The sequence below is a fragment of the Lepidochelys olivacea genome, assembly GCF_965140295.1.
Source record: "Lepidochelys olivacea isolate rLepOli2 genome assembly, chromosome: 7".
NCBI lineage: Eukaryota > Metazoa > Chordata > Testudines > Cheloniidae > Lepidochelys > Lepidochelys olivacea.
In genome coordinates, this window is record NC_140417.1 from 95833453 (window position 1) to 95859363 (window position 25911).

The following is a 25911-nucleotide window of genomic DNA, read 5'->3' on the forward strand; positions in this document are numbered from 1 at the left end:
TTATTGGTAGCCCGTGCAGTGCAGCCATTAGAATCAAAGGGACTTGGGCATCCAGTTCCCTTAGGCAGCTTGGAAAAGCTCAGTCTTCGAGCCTGATTGTGCCATTATTGCACAGCCCCGCAGTAAGGGATAGTACAGAAAAATCTTCGTCCACTGAATGATCTTGAAGCATTGTGCACAGTGGGCCTGATTTTGCTTCTTATTTACACTAGTGTAAATCAGTAGTAATTCAATGTTAGATTGTAATAAACCAGTGTATGTGATAAAAGAAGCATATCCAATACTTCCTCGGTTTTGAAGAGGGTGCAACATGCACACATGTCAGTGAACAGGGCAGAATTTTCAAACTGTCTCCCCTGATGTCAGTAGAGTAAATTAAACAGTCCCTGTCTGATAAAGAGAGCTAAAAAGAGCTGCCATTCATGTTAATCAGTAGGTAGTAATGTTAGACATTTTTTTAAAATCAGGTCCAGATAACTTGCACCCAAGGGTTTTAAAAGATATGGCTGAAGAGGTGTCTGGACCACTAATATTGCTTTTCAATAAGTTTTTGAACACTTATGAAGTTCCAGAGGACTGGAAGAAATTTAACATTTTAAAGGGGTAAATGGAACAATCTGGGTAATTCATAAGCTTGTCAACCTGACTTGAATCCCGGGCATAATAGTGAAATGGCTGATGCAGGACTCATTCCTTAAAGAATTAAGGAAGGGTCATAAAACCATGTTGATTGGCATTAATTATATGGGAAATAGATCTTGTAAAACTTATTTATATAAAATTTAATGAGATTATAGTTTGGCTGATAATGGAAATAGTGTTGATATGATAAACTTATATGGCTGTAAAGCATTTGACTTGGTATTGCATGAAATTTTGATTAAGAAATTAGAATGACACATTCAAATGGCACACAGTAAATGGGTTAAAAACTGGCTAAATGGTGCCTCTCAAAGTGTAATTGTAATTGGGGAATCATTATCGAGCAGTTATATTTCTAGTGGGGCCCTGTCCAGATTGGTTCTTTACCCAACCTATTTGATTTTTTTTCTTCTTCACCAATGACCTAGAAGAAAACATAAAACCATCACTGATAAAGCTTGCAGATAATACAAAGATTGGAGAAGAGAACAAGTCATTAATACACAATGATCTGGATCATTTGATAAGCTGGGCACAAGCAGATAATACATATTTTAATATAGCCTAATGTAAAGATGGAAAAACTGCTGTGTCTAAAGGGGTGACAATGCACCTAAATGGGGCCAAATATCAAGTTATACATCTATGAACAAAAAATGCAGGCCGTCCTTACAGGATGCGGGATGCTATCCTGAGAAACTCTCTCTAAAAACAGATTTGAGGTCATGGCAGATAATCAACTGAACATAAGCTGTTATTGTGACATTAACCAAAAGGGCTAATGTGATCCTTGGGTACAAGAGAATATCTGATAGGAGTAGCAAGGTTATGTTGCTGTGTATGTGAAACTGGTGTGACAGCTACTGGAATACTGTCCCCAATTCTGATGTCAACAATTTAAGATGGATGTTGAAAAACTGGAGAGGTTTCAGAGAAGAGTCTTGAGAATGATTATAGGATTTAAAAACATGCCTTTATAGTGAAAGACTCAACGAGATTGATTTATTTAGTTTAACAAAGAGAAGGTTGAGGTGACTTAATCAGTCTGCTACTATCTACACAGGGAACAGACTTTATATTAAAAGATCAAATGGCTAGACTTTGAAGCCAGACAAATTCAGAATGGAAATAAGTAGGGTGACCAGATGTCCCGTTTTAAAAGGGACAGTCCCGTTTTTTGGGACTTTTTCTTATATAGGCGCCTATTACCCCCTCACTCCCTGTCCCGTTTTTTCACAGTTGCTAGCTGGTCACCCTAGAAATAAGGCACATATTTTTCAATGAGTGTAATTAGGCATTAGATCAGTTTACCAAGAGTTGTGGTGAATTCTCAATCACTGGACATTTTAAAATCAAGATGGGATGTTTTGCTGCTTAAAAAAAAAAAGCTTTAGTGCATAGAGGAGTTAACTCAGGGAAGACCTATATAGCCTATGTTACACAGAGGGTCAGACTAGATGACCACAATGGTTTCTTCTGGGATTATAATATATGAATTATTCTTTTGTTGATCAGTAACACTTACCACATTCATCAAAAGTCCTTAAGAACCATATCCCAGATACTTAAGGGTCTGCATTACACACATTTAATCTAAAATGTAAACATTAAAGATGACTACTTTTTAAATAGAATGATAGGTAACCATTCTTGATTTATTAGAAAAATCCGAGATCAAAACATCTTTACATCTTTCACTTGATCTAATTTTATAGTTTTGTTGTTGCATCTGCTGATGCAAAAGCTTTACTTTGGTTGTTTTTTTAAAAAAATCTAATTTAAGCTAAATAAATGTAAAGAATGTTTGTCTCCAGGATATTCTTGATGGTGCCATTCTGATGATATATTACAACAATCTATTATCACAGCAATTGTTCTCTCATAGTGTACGGTATTAGAACAATAAATCACTGGTATCCTAAAAACTGGCATTTTTTTACGGTTTTTTTTAATTTTAGATGGGGGGGTGTGAGAGAGAATGAACTAAAGTTGAGAAGGAAAGAGGAGAACTTTTAATAATGGGAGAAACACTTCAAGGTGCTGACGAGTTCGTAAGATGCAGTGTATATGTATATAGGTTTTTATTACTGTAGGTCACAGTGAAAGGAACAATTAACACAATAAACCACAGATCTGGTAAAGTTCTATATATATCAGTGGCATTAGACCTCATTATGGGGTAGAATTTCACTATTTTTATTTCATAGGCAGCATTTAATTCTTGTTTCTATATATTAGGCACTTATATGGCCCCCATTACCACATACATCACAATTTTTTAAAATTTAAATGTAACCATTCTAACACCACCATGAAGTAGAGAAGTACTTTCCCCATTTTACAGTTGGCAAACTAAGATTTTTTTCCCCAAGGTCACTCAGGCAGGCAGTGGTAGAGCAAGGACATGAACCTGTGGTTGCTTAATTTCCTAGGCTAATGCCCTACCCACCAAACCATCCTTCTTTTGAGGTTCCGCTTTTTCTTCATGTTTTTGTTGTTGTTGGCAAAAAGAATGCAGGCCCCATTTACAGGATGGGGAGCTGTGTCCTGAGAAGGATGTAGGGATCATAGTTGATAGCCAGTTGGACAAGAGCTAAGAGGGCTAATATGACCTTTGGATATATAAAAAGGGAAATAGTAAATAGGATAGAGGAGATGGTATTCTATTGAATTAGTTTAACAAAGTGAGACCATCATTGGAATGCTGTGTCCGCCTCTGGTGTCTACACTTTACAAGAGATAGTGAACAATAGGAAAGGGTTCAGAAAAGAGCGGTTCAAGGTCAATAAAACCTGCTTTATAGTGAGAGAAGAAACTCGATCTATTTGGTTTATCAAAGAGAGAGTTAAGAGGTGACTTGATCAGTCTATTAGTACCTGCCTCTGATGATCATTTCTGATGATAGAGAGCTCTTTAATCTACCAGAGACAGACAAAACAAGATCTAATAGTTGGAAGCTAAAGTTAGACAAATTCAGATTAGAAATAAGGTATACACTTTTTTTTCAGTGAATCATTGGAAAAACTTAGCTAGGGATATGCTGGGTTCTCTATCACTAGAAGTCTTTAAATCAAGATTGGAAGTTTTCTATACTTTAGCTTGACCGGAAGTAATGGGCTTGATGCAAGAATTGCTGGGTGAAATTCTAAGGCCTGTATGATGCAAGTCAGACTAGATAATCCTAATTGATCTTTGGCGTCCATTGTATTAAACAAATGATTTGTGTATTACTGTGGGCTGGGATTGTATGTAACCCCTTTTTTGGGGGGGGAGGTGGCAAGGGGACATGTGATAATTGTGAGACCTGGGGGTTCAAAAGACTATATTGAACAATGTATCAGACAAGAATGGACTCTCAGAACAAAACGTGAAGTGGTTTTCCTAGGGATTATCGAGGGGGAGGTACATGCAAATTTCCCATCTCCAGTTGTGCAAAAATCCAGCCTTTTGAAGCTACATGCTGAGAAGCGGACCATTGTCTGCTGATCACCTGTTACATGAGGCCAAGATCAAAGGCCCAACCTGCATAAAGGAAAGACTGAAGTATGCGTGATTGTTTTGGTTCTGAATCTGAGACAGTTATGAACATGTTATCAAGGGGAAAACCCAGTTCAGGTTGAGACTGGAGCTGGGGTGTTTTCTAGTAAGCTTTTTAGCATGCATATAGGTTCTCTTATTTTATAATATGTTTTCTGTGCAACACTTTCACCTTAAGAATAAATGTGCTTGCTTATAAAGATGTGTGGTAGCTTGTAACTGCTGGCAGTTGCACTGTTTATAGCCTTTGGGAAGAGAACAAAGTGGAAATGATGTCCTATTTATGCAGACTGGCTTGCTGGGGATATTAGAGCATAGGTGGGGAACTGTGCAGACTGGTCCAGGGGGAGAGGAAGACACAGGTCTTTACCCAAAAGAGATGACAACTGAGGAGCTGGGACCACAGAGTGGGAATACAGGTGCAATGACCCTAAACAGTGACAGGTTCCTTCTGGCCTTAAAATCCATGAATCTATTTGTATTACAGTAGCCCCTAGAGGACAAGATTAGGTTTGGGGCTTCATCATGCTAGGCACTGTACACACATAATGAAAACATTGTCCGTACCCCCACAAACTTGCAGTCTAAGTAATGATTAATGACCAGGTGCCATGAATTCAGTTAAATATTGTAGGGGGCTCATGCATGTCTGAAATTTTAGCAAACCACTTATCTGTGGAGACAAATGTGATGAGTGTTCTAGTCTGTAGCTCTGACAATTCCATCTGCAAGGAAGAGTAGTTGTAGCAGGCGTCTGAATTGCCTCGATAAGAGTGATAAGATTCTTTTTTTTTTTAAGAGTATAGGAGCTTCTGTCAGTGCAACACTGAACTGTTTCTTTCTGCATTCAGGTTAATTGCAGAATGTTCTCACTTAATAGGACTGGTAAATTTGATATTTTCCTGAATTGTTTACCCAGAACTACTTTTTCCTCAGCTTGGAAGCTCTCATACAAATTTAAAAATGAGGCTAACACCAGGCATGCCAATATAGCCAGCAAATTCTGTAGCCACCTCCATCATGCAGCTCTGCTAATATTTTACTCTTGCTCTAGGGCATCCCTAATCCTAATCTAGGGCATCCCCAGAGTCATTGACTCTGATGAATAGCGACTATGATATCAGTTGTGTGATAGTTTTGTTATATACACAAACGGAGACTGGGATGAGGTCATAAAACTCATTATTCCTCTTGATTCCAAACATGATTGAACCCAGTTTTCCAGAGGCAAAAGGAGAATGCACTAACCTACCCTGACACCTAGCTTCCTATCCCTAGTCAGACCTCCACTTGTTCTGTACCACAACATATGAATAAAGCTTGTCTTACTGTTACATGCTTACTAAAGATAACAAGGACATTTTACTCATTTACATTTGAAAACAAATAAGCCACCATGTGTTTTCAGAATGCTGATGCTGAAATAGTTTAACTTATATAAATCACAATGATGAGTCCTTTGGTGACAGTACAGTGTGAATCTGCTAAATGTGTTCTATGGTTTCTCAAGTGAACTACATTTGTTTCAGTTCCTTAAATACCATCTCCATAATCTGAAAATGAAAACACCATTAGGTGACAGCAACTACTCTTCTTTAATAAGTAGTGATGCTGTTTTATGGTTTCTATAGAATAAAGAAACAGTACAATTCACCAGTGGTGAAATCCACCCATTGCAAAGGATTTATGCTCCATTTAAATCCCATTTGAGTCCCATTTTGAAGTCATGGAGAATGAGGGAGTTGCATCGTGATTTTGTTTTATAAATATTGTAACCTGAGGGGCTTAGCAGTTTGATATTAAACTGCATGACTGCAAGGAGCTAAATCAAAAGAGGCTGTTAAGGGAAAACAGATAGGAAACAAAACAATGCCAAAGACAGAATCATACCACTGGAAGGAACCTTGAGAGGTCACTAGTCTAGTCCCCTACACTCATGGCAGGACTAAGTATTATCTAGACCATCCCTGATAGGTGTTTGTCTAACCTGCTCTTAAAAATCTCCAATGATGGAGACTCCACAATCTCTCTGGGCAATTTATTCCAGTGCTTAACCATCCTGACAGGAAGTTTTTCCTAATGTCTAACCTAAACCTCCCTTGCTTCAATTTAAGCCCATTGCTTCTTGTCCTATCCTCAGACGTTAAGAGAAACAGTTTTCCTCCTTCCTCCTTGTAACAACCTTTTACATACTTGAAATCTGTTATCATGCCCCCCCTCGGTCTTCTCTTTTCCAGACTAAACAAACCCCATTTTTTCAATCTTCCCTTATAGGTCATGTTTTCTAGACCTTTAATCATTTTTGTCATTCTCCTCTGGACTTTGTCCACATCCTTCCTGAAATGTGGTGCCCAGAACTGGACACTCTACTCCAGTTGAGGCCTAATCAATGTGGAGTAGAGCGGAAGAATTACTTCTTGTGTCTTGCTTACAATATTCCTGCTAATACATCCCAGAATGATGTTTGCTTTTTTTTAACAACAGTGTTACACTATTGACTCATATGTAGCTTGTGGTCCATTATGACCCCCAGATCCCTTTCCACAGTACTCCTTCCTAGGCAGTCATTTCCCATTTTGTATGTGTACAACTGATTGTTCCTTCCTAAGTGGAGTACTTTGCATTTGTCCTTATTGAATTTCATCCTATTTACTTCAGTCCATTTCTCCAGTTTGTCCAGATCATTTTGAATTTTAATCCTCTCCTCCAAACCACTTGCAACCCCTCCCAGCTTGGTGGTATCCTCAAACTTTATAAGTGTACTCTCTGTGCCATTATCTAAATCACTGATGAAGATACTGAACAGAACTGGACCCAAAACTGATCCCTGCGGGACCCCACTCATTATGCCCTTCCAGCATGACTGTGAACTGATAACTACTCTCTGAGAATGGTTTTCGAACCAGTTTTGCACCCACCTTATAGTAGCTCCATCTAGGTTGCATTTCCCTAGTTTATGAGAGGGTCATGTGAGACCATATCAAAAGCTTTACTAAACTCAAGATATACCTTGTCTACTGCTTTCCTCTCTGTCCACAAGACTTGTTACCCTGTCAAAGAAAGATATCAGGTGGTTTTGACACAATTTGTTTTTGACAAATCCATGCTGACTGTTACTTAGCACCTTATTATCTTCTAGATGTTTGCAAATTGCTTGATTATTTTCTCCATTATCTTTCTGGGTACAGAAGTTAAGCTGACTGGTCTGTAATTCCCCAGGTTGTCCTTATTTCCCTTTTTTTATAGATTGGCATTATATTTGCCCCTTTTCCAGTCTTCTGGAATCTCTTCCCATCTTCCATGATTTTTTTCCACAGATAATCACTAATGGCTTGGATATCTCCTCAGTCAGGTCCTTGAGTATTCTAGGATGCATTTCATCAGGCCCTGGTGACTTGAAACATCTAATTTTGTCTAAGTAATTTTTAACTTGTTATTTCCCTATTTAGCCTCTTCTGATCCTACCTCATTTTTACTGGCATTCACTATGTTAGACATCCAATCACCACCAACCTTCTTGGTGAAAACAGAAACAAAAGTCATTAAGCACCTCTGTCATTTCCACATTTTCTGTTATTTTTCTCTTCCGCCCTCATTCAGTAATGGGCCTACCCTGTCCTTGGTCTTCCTCTTGTTTCTGATGTATTTGTAGAATGTTTTCGTGTTACCCTTTATGTCTCTAGCTAGTTTGATCTCATTTTGTGCTTTGGCACATCTGGATAGACAGCAACAAGATAACAATGGCTGGGCACTCGGTTGGGAAGAAGTTACCTGGCTGGCTCCTGCAGGACTGGCTAGAAAGCCTAGGATCAAAAGGAATCCTAAACCTTAAAGATTCTGCATAGGTATGTCAGTGAGAGGCTGAGAGCTGATAGACTGACAAGGAGACACACAGACAAAGAAGGCATGATGGGGTTAGTTGGGCTGAGGGGCGCTTACAAATGCTTGCAGGGAAAGGTTAAAATTTAGGTGTCAAGGACTCAGTTGTATTAACCCTTTGCTCTGTGTGCTACATATCTCTAGGTAAAAGAATAAATAAGAGTGGTGTTTTTTGTTTGTTTGTTTGTTTTTTTAAGATGCTGTTGCTGTGTCATTTCACCTTTACTGTTGCACATTCCCAAAAGGAAATTCCTACAGGTGCCAAACCCAGTTGGGCTGGTCACATTAACATGGTTAGGAAAAGGGGTGCTGCCACCCAGGGTCCCTGTGGTTCCATCCAGACTCAGGTACAAGTACTCATAAAGAGCAAGGGGTCTTGTCTTAGATGTGGCTCATTCTGTAACCATGACATGGGGTGAAACAATGCATAGGCTTTGTGCTGTCCATCTGTAAACACCCCAAATTTGTCTCCATTATTTAAATTTTGTCCAAATGAAATCTCTGAAGATAATTTATTGGTGCTCATAGCCCTCCTGTCAGGTGGAGAAGGCATATTATCCCTACTTACTGATGGGGAACCGAGTCAGAGATTAAAACATTTCCCCCAGGTGTCTCTCAGTCTGTGGCAAACTAGAACTGAAATCTGATCTCCTGTGTTCCAAGCTACTGCCTTACTCACAGGACCACCCTTCTTCTCTCAGCTGGCACAATAAAAATCCTGAGAATAAGAATAATTCCAGAAGAAAGAAAAATCACTAACTCTGACTGGATCTACTCATACATTGACCTAGTACCATCATATTACAGCTATTGTAAAAAGAAAAATGCAGTAGGTACAGTTTGAATTTTAAATACAATAGAAACTGCAATGACAAGCAATTCTTCTGCTCCAGTATAAAAGGAATCTTGAGTTTCATTGTAACCGGCATTATCAAAGATATATTCTCTATTATGGAAAAATAGATTTTTCATACATTTATAGGAATTAGAGATGGAAAAGACCTGTTAGGTCACCATCTTTCTGTCTGTGCAGAAGATTTCCATTTATTTGCAACCTCAGGCATATTTTCCTTATTACGAAGATGCATGTATGCCATGTAATTATCTCATTCTAACCCCCAAGGCTTCTATCTGTGGTTCTGACAGTTACATCTACCAGTGTTAAGGATAATAACTGGGGTGTAGGTTGATTGTCAGATTAGAAATCCTTTAAAGGGTTCTGACAACATTAACTTTAGGGACACTAGGTTTCTGTGCTAAAGGAATATTAGGGGGGAAAAATGGACTCCGGTTGGCTTGCTTGCATTCAAATTTAGCCTTGATGTCAGTGAATTTTCACATAATGTCCCTAGCTACAAAACTGCTGTATGAACTAGTAAAAGTTGGAAAAGGCAGTTTTTAACTTAAGAGTAGAGTTGTGCAAAATATTCATTGTTTATTTTTTCAGTGAAATTTGACTCTGACTCAGGAAACTTTTCAAAAATTTCTAAAATGGCTCAAATTTTGTAAAATGTTCAACATTTAGTGGAAAATATTTGTCACTGTCTGGAAGCTCGTGAAAAACTCACGCTTAAGAAGAGCCTGCATGACACCAGTCAGCTCTATGCTCTTGGGGAACCAGGAGGCAGTATCTACCCTGTCTGACTCATGAAAGACACCCCACCACCAGCCTCTGTTTGAACCAAAACCGATCATAGAAAAGACTTGCAGAGAGCAGTGAATGGCATTGGAAGACACAGCTAGACCCCTCCTGACAAGGGTGACAAGATAGAGGCATCTCCATTAGCACACAGAATGGAGAACAGAGGCAACTCCCCTAGCCTCATCTGCATGAAAGATGGGACAGGGAGACATCTCCATTAGCATATAGAATGGAAAACAGAAATCCCCTTTCAGAGTAACAGCCGTGTTAGTCTGTATTCGCAAAAAGAAAAGGAGTACTTGTGGCACCTTAGAGACTAACCAATTTATTTGAGCATGAGTTTTCGTGAGCTACAGCTCACTTCATTGAATGCATACCGTGGAAACTGCAGCAGACTTTATATACACACAGAGAATATGAAACAATACCTCCTCCCAGCCCACTGTCCTGCTGGTAATAGTTTATCTAAAGTGATCATCAGGTTGGGCCATTTCCAGTACAAATCCAGGTTTTCTCACCCTCCACCCCCCCACACAAATTCACTCTCCTGCTGGTGATAGCCCATCCAAAGTGACAACTCTTTACACAATGTGCATGATAATCAAGTTGGGCCATTTCCTGCACAAATCCAGGTTCTCTCACCCCCTCACCCCCCTCCCAAAAACCACACACACAAACTCACTCTCCTGCTGGTAATAGCTCATCCAAACTGACCACTCTCCAAGTTTAAATCCAAGTTAAACCAGAACATCGGGGGGGGGGGTAGGAAAAAACAAGGGGAAATAGGCTACCTTGCATAATGACTTAGCCACTCCCAGTCTCTATTTAAGCCTAAATTAATAGTATCCAATTTGCAAATGAATTCCAATTCAGCAGTTTCTCGCTGGAGTCTGGATTTGAAGATTTTTTGTTTTAAGATAGCGACCTTCATGTCTGTGATTGCGTGACCAGAGAGATTGAAGTGTTCTCCGACTGGTTTATGAATGTTATAATCCTTGACATCTGATTTGTGTCCATTTATTCTTTTACGTAGAGATTGTCCAGTTTGACCAAAGTAAATGGCAGAGGGGCATTGCTGGCACATGATGGCATATATCACATTGGTGGATGTGCAGGTGAATGAGCCTCTGATAGTGTGGCTGATGTTATTAGGCCCTGTGATGGTGTCCTCTGAATAGATATGTGGGCACAATTGGCAACGGGCTTTGTTGCAAGGATAAGTTCCTGGGTTAGTGGTTCTGTTGTGTGGTATGTGGTTGTTGGTGAGTATTTGCTTCAGGTTGCGGGGCTGTCTGTAGGCAAGGACTGGCCTGTCTCCCAAGATTTGTGAGAGTGTTGGGTCATCCTTTAGGATAGGTTGTAGATCCTTAATAATGCGTTGGAGGGGTTTTAGTTGGGGGCTGAAGGTGACGGCTAGTGGCGTTCTGTTATTTTCTTTGTTAGGCCTGTCCTGTAGTAGGTAACTTCTGGGAACTCTTCTGGCTCTGTCAATCTGTTTCTTTACTTCCGCAGGTGGGTATTGTAGTTGTAAGAAAGCTTGACAGAGATCTTGTAGGTGTTTGTCTCTGTCTGAGGGGTTGGAGCAAATGCGGTTGTATCGCAGACCTTGGCTGTAGACAATGGATCGTGTGGTGTGGTCAGGGTGAAAGCTGGAGGCATGCAGGTAGGAATAGCGGTCAGTAGGTTTCCGGTATAGGGTGGTGTTTATGTGACCATTGTTTATTAGCACTGTAGTGTCCAGGAAATGGATCTCTCATGTGGACTGGACCAGGCTGAGGTTGGTGGTGGGATGGAAATTGTTGAAATCATGGTGGAATTCCTCAAGGGCTTCTTTTCCATGTCCACCCATGGACAGTGGGCTGGGAGGAGGTATTGTTTCATATTCTCTGTGTGTATATAAAGTCTGCTGCAGTTTCCACGGTATGCATCCGATGAAGTGAGCTGTAGCTCACGAAAGCTCATGCTCAAATAAATTGGTTTGTCTCTAAGGTGCCACAAGTACTCCTTTTCTTTTTGAGAAATCCCCTTGTAAGAACCACACTGAACTGTGGGACCAGAAAAGCAGGGAAGCACTGCATTGTGGGAGATCTCTGCTCCAGATGTTAATGAACCTATGCCTGCACACACCCAGCTCAGCAGTTATCAGACCATTCTAGTAATGAATCCTTGATTGATATTCAAAATACTGAAGCTGCCTAATTGCATTGTGAGCTCCCTGGTAAGAAACACCACCCATAGCCAAGAGTGATCAGCTCCTATTGTCTAGCCTAAATAAAACTCTTGAGTCATCAGTTTACCAATAAACAAATCTAGTGTTCTCTCTTGAACCATTGTTGTTTCTCTGCAAAACCCCCTACCTATGTTTAAGTAAGTGTTTTGATGCTTGGATCCAAACTATGCATCAGTTCCATTGAGACTCCATCTTCTCCTGACTGACCGTGCTGGGGGCTCTGCCTGGCTCCAGCACTCAGGACCCTGAGCTACCACCATCACCTGGGAACCCCGACCCATTCAAGCCTTGTGGAGTGGGTGAGATTCCCTGACCCCCCCCCCCAGTTTTCTTTTCTACCTCAGGTATTAACCGTTAATAATGTAACTTATGTTGGTTTAGGCTCTCCTTGTGTAGTAGTTATTATTCAATAAATAACTTTTATGGTTATTTCTCTCTCTCTCTGTGAACTTTACTCTTCTGTGCCTTTAGCTTCCCCATTTACTCTGCAGCAACACTTTTTACCTAAACTAAAGATCCTTGTAGCTCCCCAAAATACTGTGGAGTCTGCTCATCCAGTGGGTTACTACCAGTACAATTGTGACGTAAAAATGGAGATAGAGACGTGCTAAACCTGTGACGTACGAGGGCGGCAGCTTGAAAGTGTTGCTCGACCCAGACTACTGAGTCCAGGAACATATAAGGGTGACAGCTTGAAAGTGCTGATTGATCCAGTCTGCTCAGACTTGCTCTGTTAGTGTGTATGCGCGCATCTGGTTCTGGGGCTGGAGGAACCTAGCCCTGGGGAACCTAGGTCCTACAGGATAGCTCCATTGGGAGGGAACTTGCAGAGGGAGGAGTAGAGCTCCATATGAATAGTCAAGTGACATAAGCAGTACATTAATAGAATTACAGAACCACCCCCCTTAGAGTAACCCTAGTAAATGAGTGTACCCCAAAGCAACGGGCAAATCTGGTAACATGCAGAAGGAGGAAGAGACACCTTTCTGAAAGTCAGATGATCTCTTATATCTGGATTGAACACAGGATTGGGATCCATGAGGGCTGAATTCTATTCCAATCTTTGATGCTAACTGACGTTTTTAATACTTATTTACCATAAAGCTTTTGACTTCTTCAGAGAATGGCTACTGGTACCCTCCACCACTAAGGCAATCCTCTAGGCCACTTCTCTGTTTGCTGCTTTTAGGTATAAAAGCCAGCAAAGTACATCATACCTTCCCAGTCGAGTGAGCAGGCTATCTGCCCATTCCCCTAGTCTGCATCCATGTAATGAAAATACTTCACCTGGTCCCACTGTCTGATCTTGGCATTACTGGAGAAGTGGGGTGCTATTTGCAGATGACAAAATGTAGGAAGACATGTAAGGCCTCTTGTGAGGAAGAAAGGACTAATTTGACCTGGTTTTGAGATTTTGTTATGAGATGGTCACACAGACCTCATTACAGGAAAGCTTGCAGACTGTTGTCAGATCTCACAGGTTTTCTCACTGAAACTAAAGGGGAGACTCTCAGAATCCCATAGATTTTCCTGCAAGTCTCTAATACTGTCATCAGTATAAATCAAATGTGTTTATGATAAATTCCAAATCCCAGCTATAGTTATCTACACTCAGTCACTGATTATAGTTAAACATTCCTTTTTCATATATACTATTTAATAGCAATGCAGCATCAATAAACTATGAGAGTAGGGAAATACTGTAAATCTCATGAATTGGGAGGTACAGCTGGCTACTGTGTGTGTGTGTGTGTCTATACTTGTGTCGGTATAATTATATACATACATTTATGTGTGCGCCTATAGGTAATGATTTTTGTGCTCTTTCATTTTGGTGTCTTAATTTGCAGTACATCTATTTTTATATATAAGGGCTGTTGATTAATCATAGTTAACTCATGGGATTAACTCAGAAAAATTAATCGTGATTAGAAAAATTAATTGCAATTAATTGCAATTTTAATCGCACTGTTAAACACTGCAATACCAGTTGAAATGTATTAAATATTTTTGGATGTTTTTCTACATTTTCAAATATATTGATTTCAATTACAACACAGAACACAAAATATACAGTGCTCACTTTATATTATTTTTCATTACAAATATTTGCACTGTAAAAATCATAGTATTTTTCAATTCACCTCCTACAAGTACTGTAGTGCAATCTCTTTATCATGAAAGTGCAATTTACAAAAGCAGATTATTTTTGTTACATAACTGCACTCAAAAACAAAACAATGCAAAACTTCAGAGCCTACAAGTCCACTCAGTCCTACTTCTCATTCAGCCAATCGCTAAGACAAACAAGTTTGTTTACATTTATGGGAGATAATGCTGCCCACTTCTTATTTACAATGTCACCAGAAAGTGAAAACAGGCATTCACAAGGGACGTTTGTAGCCGGCATTGCAAGGTATCTATGTGCCACATACGCCTAACATTTGTATGCTCCTTCATGCTTTGGCCACCAGTCCAGAGGACATGCTTCCATGCTGACGACTCTCATTTTAAAAAAAAAAAGCGTTAATTAAATTTGTGACTGAACTCCTTGGGGGAGAATTGTATGTCTCTGGCTCTATTTTACCTGCATTCTGTCACATTTCATGTTATAGCTTCTCTGGGATGATGACTCAGTACATGTTGTTCTTTTAAAGAACACTTTTGTTGCAGATCTGACAAAACGCAAAGAAGGTACCAATGTGAGATTTCTAAAGATAGCTACAGCACTCGACCCAAGATTTAAGAATCTGAAGTGTCTTCCAAAATCTGAGAGGGACGAGGTATGGAGCATGCTTTCAGAAGTCTTAAAAGAGTACACTGATGCGGAAACTATAGAACCCAAACCATCAAAAAAGAAAATCAACCTTCTGCTGATGGAATCTGACTCAGATGATGCAAATGAACATGTCAGTCTGCACTGCTTTGGATTGTTATCAAGCAGAACCCGTCGTCAGCATAGACACATGTCCTCTAGACTGGTGGTTGAAGCATGAAGGGACATGCGCTAAAGATTCAGATCTGGCATGTAAATATCTTGTGACGCCCGCTACAGCAGTGCCATGAGAACACCCATTCTCCCTTTCAGGTGACATTGTGAACAAGAAGCGTGCAGCATTATCTTCTGCAAATGTAAACAAACTTGTCTGAGTGATTCACTGAACAAGGAATAGGACTGAGTAGACTTGTAGGCCCTGAAATTTCAAGTTTTATTTTTGAATGCAGTTATTTTTGTACATAATACTACATTTGTAAGTTCAACTTTCATGATAGAGATTGCACTGCAGTACTTTTATTAGGTGAATTGAAAAATACTGATTTCTTTTCACAGTGCAATATTTGTAATAAAAAAATAAATATAAAGTGAGTAGTGTACACTTTGTATTCCGGGTTGTAATTGAAGTCAATGTATCTGAAAATGTAGAAAACATACAAAAATATTTAAATAAATGTGTGGCAAAATACGTTGTTCGCCTCAGTAGGCTTAGTCCTTTTTAGCCTTGGAGACTCAGGTTTGGGGCAAGGTGAATCCTCATAGGTGGCACTATAGTCAGTCAGTCCCTTGTGCTTGTTTTCCTTCCCTTCTGGGGAGCAAGTGCAGCCTCCCTACTGGGGAGGTCTGGTGTCTTGCTGCAAACAGCCTACAGGCAGCTTCCTTGCTCCTCTCACTCTTCCCCCTCCTAACACCCAGGGGAGGGTTTAAAAAGATCCCAAGTAGTTGGAGTCAGCTGAACCTAATTGATTCCCTAGCAACCCCTTTTCCAGCTGAACCTTATTGCCCCATGGTTCTCTCTCCTCAGTGGATAGGGAGGGGCTTTTAATCCCCTGGGACTAATTACTACCCCCCCCCCTTTTGTAGCTGTTTGTCCTGGGATTACCACAAATGGTATTCTATTGTTTAATAGTGTGATTAATCGTGATTAACTTTTTAAATCACTTGACAGCCTGTGTGTGTATACATATACAACACTACTTGCTAAAACAACTAGGGCTAATAAACCTCATGAGTGCAGAGTCCAGCCATAGCTCAGTTGTGTGGTCACACTCCATACCACAAAATCCAACAACAGTACTATGCGGTGGGGGGGAGGAAAGTAGGAAACTCTGTGTTTACAGAAATGCTGTATCTATCCAACCATGCCTTTACACTGGGGTACAGTTGAGAGTTTTCCTCCCCCCACATGCAAATCCCACAGCCACCAGTAGGAGAGAACTGGGGTATAGTGGCAGGAAAGGTACCCATCATTTTGCTGCTTTTTCCCCTCTCCCTGCCTTTCCCATGTGGCATGTGAATCAAATAACACTGAAATTCTTAGGCATGTTGTTAAAGTGGATTTGAAATAAGGCAAATTTGTCAATCCATCCCTCAGTGCTACATACAATCCCAGAGCTAGGTAAGCAAACACTGGCATAGTGTCCTGGATTTTCAGGTCTTTAAAAAGAATTTATCTTCTTCTTTCACTATAAAACAGCATCCATATTAAATCCAAAACAGGGAACCTTTACTCAGGCGCCCAACCAATGCATTTACAACTTGTACACTCGGTAATTAACTTGGAGAAAAGTTTACTTATACACCCAGATAGCTGAAGCGCTGAATTTGCTGCAGTCTAATTTAGTCCATGATAGTAACAGTAATATGAGAGACCATGAAAATGTATACTCAGTTTTGAACTCATGACTCTGAGAACTGGATGTGGTTTTAGTTGTAAATATGAAGGCTTCCATAGCTTGTCACTCAAAAGTCTCACTAAGTATATTTTCAAATGTACTCTACTCACCCATTTAAAGCAAATAAGAAGGATCATCTTTAACACTGTCTGCTAATGTGTGGACAGCAACAAATATTTCCTTTGTGACTTTATAGTATATTCAAACTCTTCCTCTACACAAGCTGTTTTGTTCTCTAAATAAAAGGGTTTGATGCTTGGTGAGGATGTGCCACGGGTGGATATGCCTATCTTCCCGTTCACTTTGCCATCAAGATTTGTCTTCTCATTTCTTCTGACCCACTGAGATATAAGCACAATAAGAACTATGTACTGCTGACCACTTAGTTACAAGCCCGGGCTAGTAAAGTGTTCAGTGGAAGCATAGCTTAAATAAATTGTAGGTTTAATAATTGATATGGTTATAATGGTTATGATAAAAAACATTTCATAGGGAAACTTAACACTTACTTATTGGTTCTAATTCATAAAGCAGGAACAACATAGTCGTTTCCCAATTTATCTGGGCAGTATGTAGCTATCCTCCTCCTCCTCCTCCTTTAATTACTGAACGCATTTTCTAGGAGACTGAGTTACAAAACAATTTTTGTAACAGCATTTCTTATGTTTTGCTGAAATTATTACAAAAAGACTGGTGAAAAAGACAGAGCAGAGAAATACGATCATAAATTATTCTCTAGGCTTTACTACTCTTTGTATGATTTTTCTGGGTTCCAAAGAGATGAAACAAAACTGTTAAAATCATCTGGGATTTTCAAATTAGCAAAGGCCTGTGAGCTGGATTAGAAGAGGCATATTATGCGATGGGGTCAAATGAGGGCAATCTGATACATGTAATGAAATGAGGCCTGGCTAAAATGTGGAATATTACTCTTTGTGGAGACCTGTAGTACCAGGCAAGATTATCTGCAGTTGATATAGAGAATTCTTTATGGAAGGATCTTATCAGGTTACATATATACTTTTTAGCACTACCAGAAAAGTGGATGATATACTTCTGAATTTGACCTTACTTAGAAATGGTTATATTTATTCAAAGGCTGTGACCCAACATTAAAAATTATCCATTCTGTTTTGTTTTTTAAAGAGGCAAAAAATTGAAATATGGCTTTCTTTTAAAGTTGACAATATCATCTTTCATGTAGGGGGCAGGAGTTCATAGGGAGACACAAGGTAAAAGTTAAAATGTAAATATGCAAAGAATGGCCTTGCTAACTTTTTCAATTACATATTAAGAGTCCTAGTTTCCTCCTGCTGTACAGAAATGGGAAAAAACAAGAAGTGAATGAAAATGAGAAAATAATGCTAAATTGTGACACTAAGCAACAGCCATGCGTGGGAGCAGTTTGGAATCACCCAACCCATCAGGAATTCTTGGAGCTATTGTTCCAGATGGCTCTTGGGTTGCAGAGATGCTGTGATACCCTTTATTCTGTTGTCATCTTCAACTAGACTAAATCCATATCCGCAGCTCCTCTCAGCCCAGTGTAGAAAGTCTAACACCAACAGTGGTACTAAGCTTGTAGAATCCTTGAATGCTTTAACACAAGGAGTCCCGTTGCACTTGGCTGCTGTTCGGGGCACAACGGCAGGGAAAGAGTCTCTTTGTACCCTCTCCTTCCCTTGCACGTCCTCACAGAGGCCAGATGAAAACTAGCCTTAAGTTTTCTGGACTTCTACCAGAAATAATGGCAATTCTACATAGAAGTTGGTCCAGTAAAAGATATTACCTCACCCACCTTGACTCTCTAATATCCTGGGACTGACAAGGCTACAACTACACTGCATACATACTGAAATCACTGTAAGCAGGTTAGGTGCTTTTGTGAATCTTGGTAGGCACCATTCGGCACCTAAATACCTTTGCAAATCTGACCTCAAATATGAAGGGGCTGATAAACAGGGATGTGGAAAATGAGGGTAACAGGGGTGAAGAGAGATTGAAATACCGCAGATGATGGAAGGACAGAGCGTACCACAGGAAAAGTGGGGATTGGATGGAGGGGAAATAAGAAGAAGAGAAAATTATTCAGTCTTGCAAACATCCAAAAGCACATTCTACCACCATTCTGCACTTGCTCAGCCTATAGTTGAACTGCTCCTTACTATTGCCCAGCTTCATGAGCCAGGGCATTAAGGGGTAGGCTGGGTCCCCAAGGATAACTATAGGCATTTCAACATCCCCAACAGTAATTTTCTGGTCTGGGAAGTAAGTCCCTTCCTGCAGATTTTCAAACAGACCAGAATTCCTGAAGATGTGAGTGTCATTCTCCTTTCCCGGCCATCCCACGTTGATGTTGGTGAAACGTCCCTTGTGATTCACCGGTGCTTGCAGCACCATGGAAAAGTACCCCTTGTGGTTTATGAACTGGCTGCCCCAGTGTTCCAGGGCCAAGAGAGGGATGTGCGTTCCATCTATCGCCCCGCCACAGTTAGGGAACCCCAGCGCATTAAAGCCATCCACAATGGTCTGCACGTTTCCCAAAGTCACTACCCTGGATACCCTTGGTCAATGATTGCGTTGGCTACTTGCAGCACAGCAGCCCTCACAGTAGATTTGCCTACTCCAAACTGATTCCCGACTGACCGGTAGCTGTCGGGCATTGCAAGTTTCCACAGGGCTATGGCTACTCAATTCTCAACTGTGAGGCTGCTCTCATTTTGGTCTCTTTGTGCTTCAAGGCAGGGGACAGCAAGTCACAAAGTTCCATGAAAGTGGCCCTATGCATACTTAAGTTTTGCAGCCACTGGGAATCATCCCATACCTGCAACACTATGCGGTTCCACAAGTCTGTGCTTGTTTCCCGGGCCCAGAATCAGCGTTCCACGACATGAGCCTGTCCCATTGCCACCAGGATGGCTAAATTGCTGGGGCCTGTGCTTTGACAGAAGTCTGTGTCCATGTCCTCACCACAGTTGTCACCGTGCTGCCATTGCTTCCTCGCCTGCTTTTGCAGGTTCTGGTTCTCCATATACTGCATGATAATGCGCGAGGTGTTTACAAGGCTTATAACTTCCGCGGTGATCTGAGCAGGCCCAACACCACCATAATCTCCCAATCACCACATGCCGTGCTTCTAGGAATGTCTGTGTCCATGTCCTCATCACTATCGTAATCGTGCTGTCGTCGTTCCCCCCCCCCCCCCGGTTTTGCAGGTACTGCACATACTGTTGGATAATGCGCGAGGTATTTACAATGGTCAAAACTGCAGCGGAGATTTGAGTGGGTGCCTGCACGGGTAATCCTGGGAAAAGGGCGCAAAACGTAGGAGAGCAGAGTGGCAGCGGAAGAGGTGCTGTTTGGTTCATGATAGCCGAAAAAAGGCAGGAGATGGTTGTCTTCTGTAGCTTTCACAGAGGCGGGAGCCCAGGACAGACAACATGGAGAAACTCGGTATCGCAGCAAGAGTGGGAGAGCAGAGTTGGCGGTGGAAGCTGTGCTGCTTGGTTCATGATGGCTGAGCAGAATTGGCAGCGGAAGCATTCGATGAGGAAGAGAAAGAGTAGATACTAGAGATTACATAGGAAGATGAGAGGAAATGTGAGGTGGATTCATAGTAGCAGGCGAGCAGCGGTGCACTGTCTGCTGAAAGCAGTATGGCGTCTGCATGCCAAAAAGGCGCGAAACGATTGTCTCCTGTAGCTTTCACGAAGGGAGGAGCAACTGACGACACATACCCAGAAACACCCGCGAGAATGTTTTTGCCCCATCATGCACTGGGAACTTAATCCAGAATTCCAATGGGTGGCAGGGACTGCACGAACTGTGGGATAGCTACCCACGGTGCACCGCTCTGACATTCGATGCTAGCCTCGGTACTGTGGACGCACTCTGCTGAATTCACGAGCTTTAGTAAGGACACAGAAGACCGAATGTATAAAATCGCTTCCAAAAATTCAAATAGAATGATTCTGAAATAATTTTGTTCTGTAGACGTACCCTATGTAAAATAATGTGGTGCATTGTTCACAGTAAATGTTCCACAATCCTTCACCATATTGATCTACTCTTAGAAAATACTTAGGCCCAAATTTGTAAAGGTATTTTAGGCATTGCTGTGCTCAGTGTTGCAATGCTTAGCTGATTTAGGAGCCTACATCTAATTTTCAGAAGAGATTTAGCCTATTGATCTTGGGCCAGATCCTCACCTCATATAAATTGGTGTCACTCCATTGACTTCAGTAGAGTAATGCCAGTTTACACCAGGTGAGAATCTCAACCCAAGAAAACTTGTTTTGATCTATTTGTGGTAACATCAAACATAGAAGAAAGAAGTCCAATATTACTAATCATTGAAGAAACTGAATTAATGAAACATCTAGAAACTTTCTAGGACTTCAGATGTTTTCCCAAGGTAGTTTAATGTATCCATATATTTTTATTTGAATTTAAAATTTAATTGATAACTGTTCTTAGGAAACATAGTACAGATATGTCAAAACAGAGAAGTACATTTTTTAATCATTTTAGCATGGGCTTCAATTTATCTGCTACATTTCTGGATATCTGTCACCCAGACAAACCTGCATTATATTAATGGCCTCTGCAACCTATGAAGACAACTAGTGTTTTGAAACCCAGTGTAAGGAAAGTCTTCATCCTCCCCACCCCACCTCCATGTAATATGTGTGAGGCCAATTTCATGGCAGAAAATGGCATTATCAAGAGAAACTAAATCAAAAGGGAAGTCCCAGAAATAATTTAATATTCAAATGGAGTAGTAAACAAGATGCTCCAGGCCCTTCAATAAATGGCATCAACAATGAAGAAGCATGTGGATGCCTATTCTGTCAGATGTAAGATGCATCAAAAGTATATCATTTGGCATAAATGAGTCCAGGGACAGATTCTTCTGTGGGGCTGACCCTAAATGTATTTATTCAATATGACCCTAGGGCTGTCCCTAAATATATTTATTCAATACGTGCAAATGATTGTAATGCAGTATTTGTAACAATCCAGATTTATGGAACAATCCCTTCAATTGAGGTCTCTTATTTGTTAAATTCTTAGTTAGTTGCAAACTACCGTGTGAGGTTAGTAACAGGATCCCAAAGATGCTAGAGCTGGCTTACTAACACAGCTGGTGGTAGGGCTAAACTACTCCTCGTCAGGAAGATCCCAGAAGGGGACTCTTCACACACAGTAATAATGCTTGTAAAGTATAATTTATTCACTTTACAAATGATCTTAAACATCAAGCAGAGCGTAAGGTGGTGATTCAGTAGGAGCTGGCTTTTGTCAAACCAGTAGTGAAAAAGAAGTTTGAATCCTGTTCATCCTTCAACTTGTGTCTTTGAAATGCCTGAATAAATTGCACATTAGGCATTTCATTTCAGTGTGCAAGCTCTCTTCTTCTGGGAATCTGACATGAACAAACCTAGGCCAGGGTCTATGAAGTCTTTTAATTTCAGGTACATTGTTTTGGAAATTAGATTGCCTGAGAAGGAAAAAATCATTTTCAGTATAAAATACTATTTTTTTTAAAAAGCAACTAAAACCAAAATTCATGAACAAGAATGAAATTAAAGTACATTAAAGTTGTGACACTAGTGCACTAGGTAAAGGAAGACAGAGTTCCTTTTCCAAAGAATTTACAATCTAAGAATCAAGGAACAATTTTCCCCCATCTCTTCTCATAAACCCATGTCTTCACCTATTGCTCACAGCTGCACAATTAAGAAATACTAGTGCATTTACAGGGAGACTCTTCTTATGCTTAAATGTTTTTAATTTCGTGATTTGGATATTTTTACTCTTAGGACAAAAGTCCATATGTGATGATTTGGGGGTTCACCCAGACCAATAAGGGGTTTGGTAACCACCTGCTGCTGTTTAGTAACCCTGGATGCCTCCGTTCTGTGCAGCTTTGGTTCAGATCCCTGACACTAGCAGCATGCTCACAACTCAGTGGTCTCACCCTGGCTTCCACCAGCCCAATTACTCCTTTCAGGTGACCCCAACAACTCTTCTCATCCCAAGTCTCCTCAAAACCATTTCCCCTGCAGGGTCCTGTCTTACTGGCCAGAGAGGTCACACCAAGTGTGCTGCCTCCAAACAGCCAATACACACAACAGCTTGTGAGCAAGGCTGGGGTTATATGCTTCAGCTTAATACACAGCACTGAGAACTGTTGCAGTAAAACCAAGAATGAGTTTAGGAACAAAGAAGAGAGAGAAGTGACAACAGGTAAGAATGAAAGATACAGGTATGATTACAAGTAAAACAAGAAGAAAAGGAGTACTTGTGGCACCTTAGAGACTAACCAATTTATTTGAGCATGAGCTTTCGTGAGCTACAGCTCACTTCATCGGATGCATACCGTGGAAACTGCAGCAGACTTTATATACACACAGAGAATATGAAACAATACCTCCTCCCACCCCACTGTCCTGCTGGTAATAGCTTATCTAAAGTGATCATCAAGTTGGGCCATTTCCAGCACAAATCCAGGTTTTCTCACCCTCCACCCCCCCCCCACACACAAATTCACTCTCCTGCTGGTGATAGCCCATCCAAAGTGACAACTCTCTGCACAATGTGCATGATAATCAAGTTGGGCCATTTCCTGCACAAATCCAGGTTCTCTCATCCCCTCACCCCCCTCCCAAAAACCACACAAGGTAAAACAAGGCAAAACTCCCTTTTTAGGAACTGAAACTAAATGTCAACAAGTTACAATCATTGTCTAAGCAGGTTTCTCACCTATAGTCAATCTCCAGCTACTTTTGCCTCTGTGGCCCAGAGGGTCTACTTTTCATGAACTCAAAGGCTGCTGCTCCCTTTTGTCCCCTAAGTGATGGATGATTCAGATGTCTCTTTGCCCTCCTTATTACCCCAAAGTTCACTGTTTCTGTTTCAAGAGCCAGGAAGGTTTCCTGCTGACTCCATCCCCTGTCATGATCGTTAAGTAGTAATCTCCCCCATGTGCTAGTTTGATGGCTTTGTTAACTTTACATAAATGCCCACTTTTTTCATTGTCCTCTGCAGTCCAGCCAGCCAGACAATACACATTCCTTTGTGTAGGGCAGGATGGGCTTGATGCGCTGCTGGCTAAAAACATTTAAGAATCTAAGAATGGCCATACTGGGTCACAGCAATGGTCCATCTAGTCCATTTCCTGTCTTCCAGTAGTGACCAGTATCAGAGGCAGTGAACAGAGGGCAATTTAGTGAGTGAAGTCCATCCCCTGATGTCCAGTCCCAGCTTCTAGCAGTCTGAGGTTTAGGGACAGCCAGAGAATGGGTTACATTTTGACTAAGAGCCAATAGCCTCCATGAACTTATCTTTGGATCCAGTTCATAGCTGATCGGTAAAATGGTGCAAATTAGACCTCTTTAAACCACCTTAACAGTATCTTACACTCAAGACTCACTTTGTCCTACTTACACACACACACTGCTGAGGTGTATGGGAATCAAAGTTGGTGTATTGTTATGTGCAGATGAACTAGAAGGTTTAAATTGGGGTATCCTTACCTTACTTTAACTTACATTTTGCCAACTAAACCAGTTCAAACTCCCTTGTATGTGTGCACACGCACACAGTGGTAAATGTGAGTAAGAAGTGGAAGCCTGAGAGTATAAAAGAGCCTATGTTTGTAAATGGAATTCAGGCTTGCATCTGCTTACACAGTTCTTGTGTATTTACACCATTTATTTCCAATCACTCAGTGGCAATGAGTAATTTTCCAACTGGGTTGGGGGAAAAAACCCTCAACACTAGAGAAACTGTTATTTCAAAGTAAAATCACATTTATGCCGTTTTATCTATAATCTACATACTATAGTATCTTGTCATTCCTCTACCTCTCTGGATATCAGATACATGCACTTATACCAAGGAATATAGAAAATAGGTCTTTTAAAAACCTTTTGGGATCAAAGTAAATGTAACAATTCCAAGCAAGACACAAAAGCACTTTGTCTACAAAAGGTATCAGTATGTCTTTTTCAGTAAAAAGCCAGAGTTTATTATAATTAAATTTAATAACAAAATCTCTACTGATCAAAACAAAATAATCATTAATAGCTTAATTTTTTATGGGGGCCCTGTTGCCTTGTGGCTATATCTTATAGTAATAAAGTTGTGGCTGAAAATGAAATAGTAATTCACAGTTCATCCAAAAATATTTAAAACTTGACATCTTGATGTGACATTTTAAAACTTTCTTTCTAGAGAAACTGATAATGATCCCCTAAAATCTTGCTTTAGGACTTGAAACACCCTCTTCCTGGCTTCATCAAGCCCTATGGTTGTTTTTTTTTGTTTTTTTTAAAGTCAATTACATTTTATGGTTTCTTAACTCACCAGCCAGAATTGCTTCAAGAAATGATAAACTGCAACACTAAAATGACAGTTGGATTTTCAGAAGGGTAAGTATACTAAATGTCTTTTTTGGCTTCTTTTTCTATTTGTGTGTCTAATGTACAGATTTCTGACATGCGCCTTACCATGGTATCTGTACTCAGATTTACTTAGAACAAAGTTTTAAAGGATGATGATAATGCAAAATGTATTCTTGACTTTAATATAGGCTAGATTCCGATCTCAGTTACAAAAATGTGAATCTGGAGAAATGCCATTAAAGCCAACTGCATTGACTCGTGGCCTATGTGAACTAAGTTGGTGGTCTTGGCCCATATGCAAATGGAAAAGAATACACACCATTAAAATAATCATTACTGGCACTATTCTAGTCTGTCTCCACTTAGACAGAGAAACTAAACATTGACTGGGTATTCCCCTCCTAGTATAATCTCCTTTTAAGGACTCAGTCCAACACTGATAGAAGTCAATGGAAAGATCACACTGAATTCAATAGACATTGGATTGGGTCTTAAATCTGTAGTAACCCTTGCAACACCACACAATCTGATGGAAAGAATCAAAGTCCTTATATGAAACACAGACACTATCTGAGTCACAATGCTGCCAAAAAATTTCAAATGTCTTTTATACAGCAGCTACTGAACCCATCTGGTGCAGTTTGTGTGATTGCTTCACCCTCATCTCCTTTGTGTGTATTTTGAGGTGAATTAAGGTTTCACCATACGAAAGAAAGAAACGAAAAGAGGAGGGATTAATGAATTCCCAAAGGCCTGTTTAGTCTGCTTTTTTCTTAGAAATGTTATTTTGGATTTATGTACCTGTGACTTGACTAGTCGCATAAGGGAGGGACTGTGCTCACAGAACATAGGTAAAACACTACAATTGTACATTGATATATGTCAACAAGTTACAATCATTG

The 25911-nt window shown here is 40.4% G+C and overlaps 1 protein-coding gene across 1 annotated transcript in view; it reads left to right on the forward strand.

Annotated features, from left to right (window-relative positions):
• The window catches only part of DNTT (DNA nucleotidylexotransferase), a 478907-nt gene extending 453869 nt beyond the window's left edge, over positions 1-25038 (forward strand). Inside the window, exon 16 of the mRNA XM_084635618.1 lies at positions 24975-25038. Coding sequence (XP_084491744.1) covers positions 24975-25012 — 38 coding nt within the window. The 3' untranslated portion in view covers positions 25013-25038. The remainder of the gene's footprint in view (positions 1-24974) is intronic.
• Positions 25039-25911: the final 873 nt, after the last annotated feature.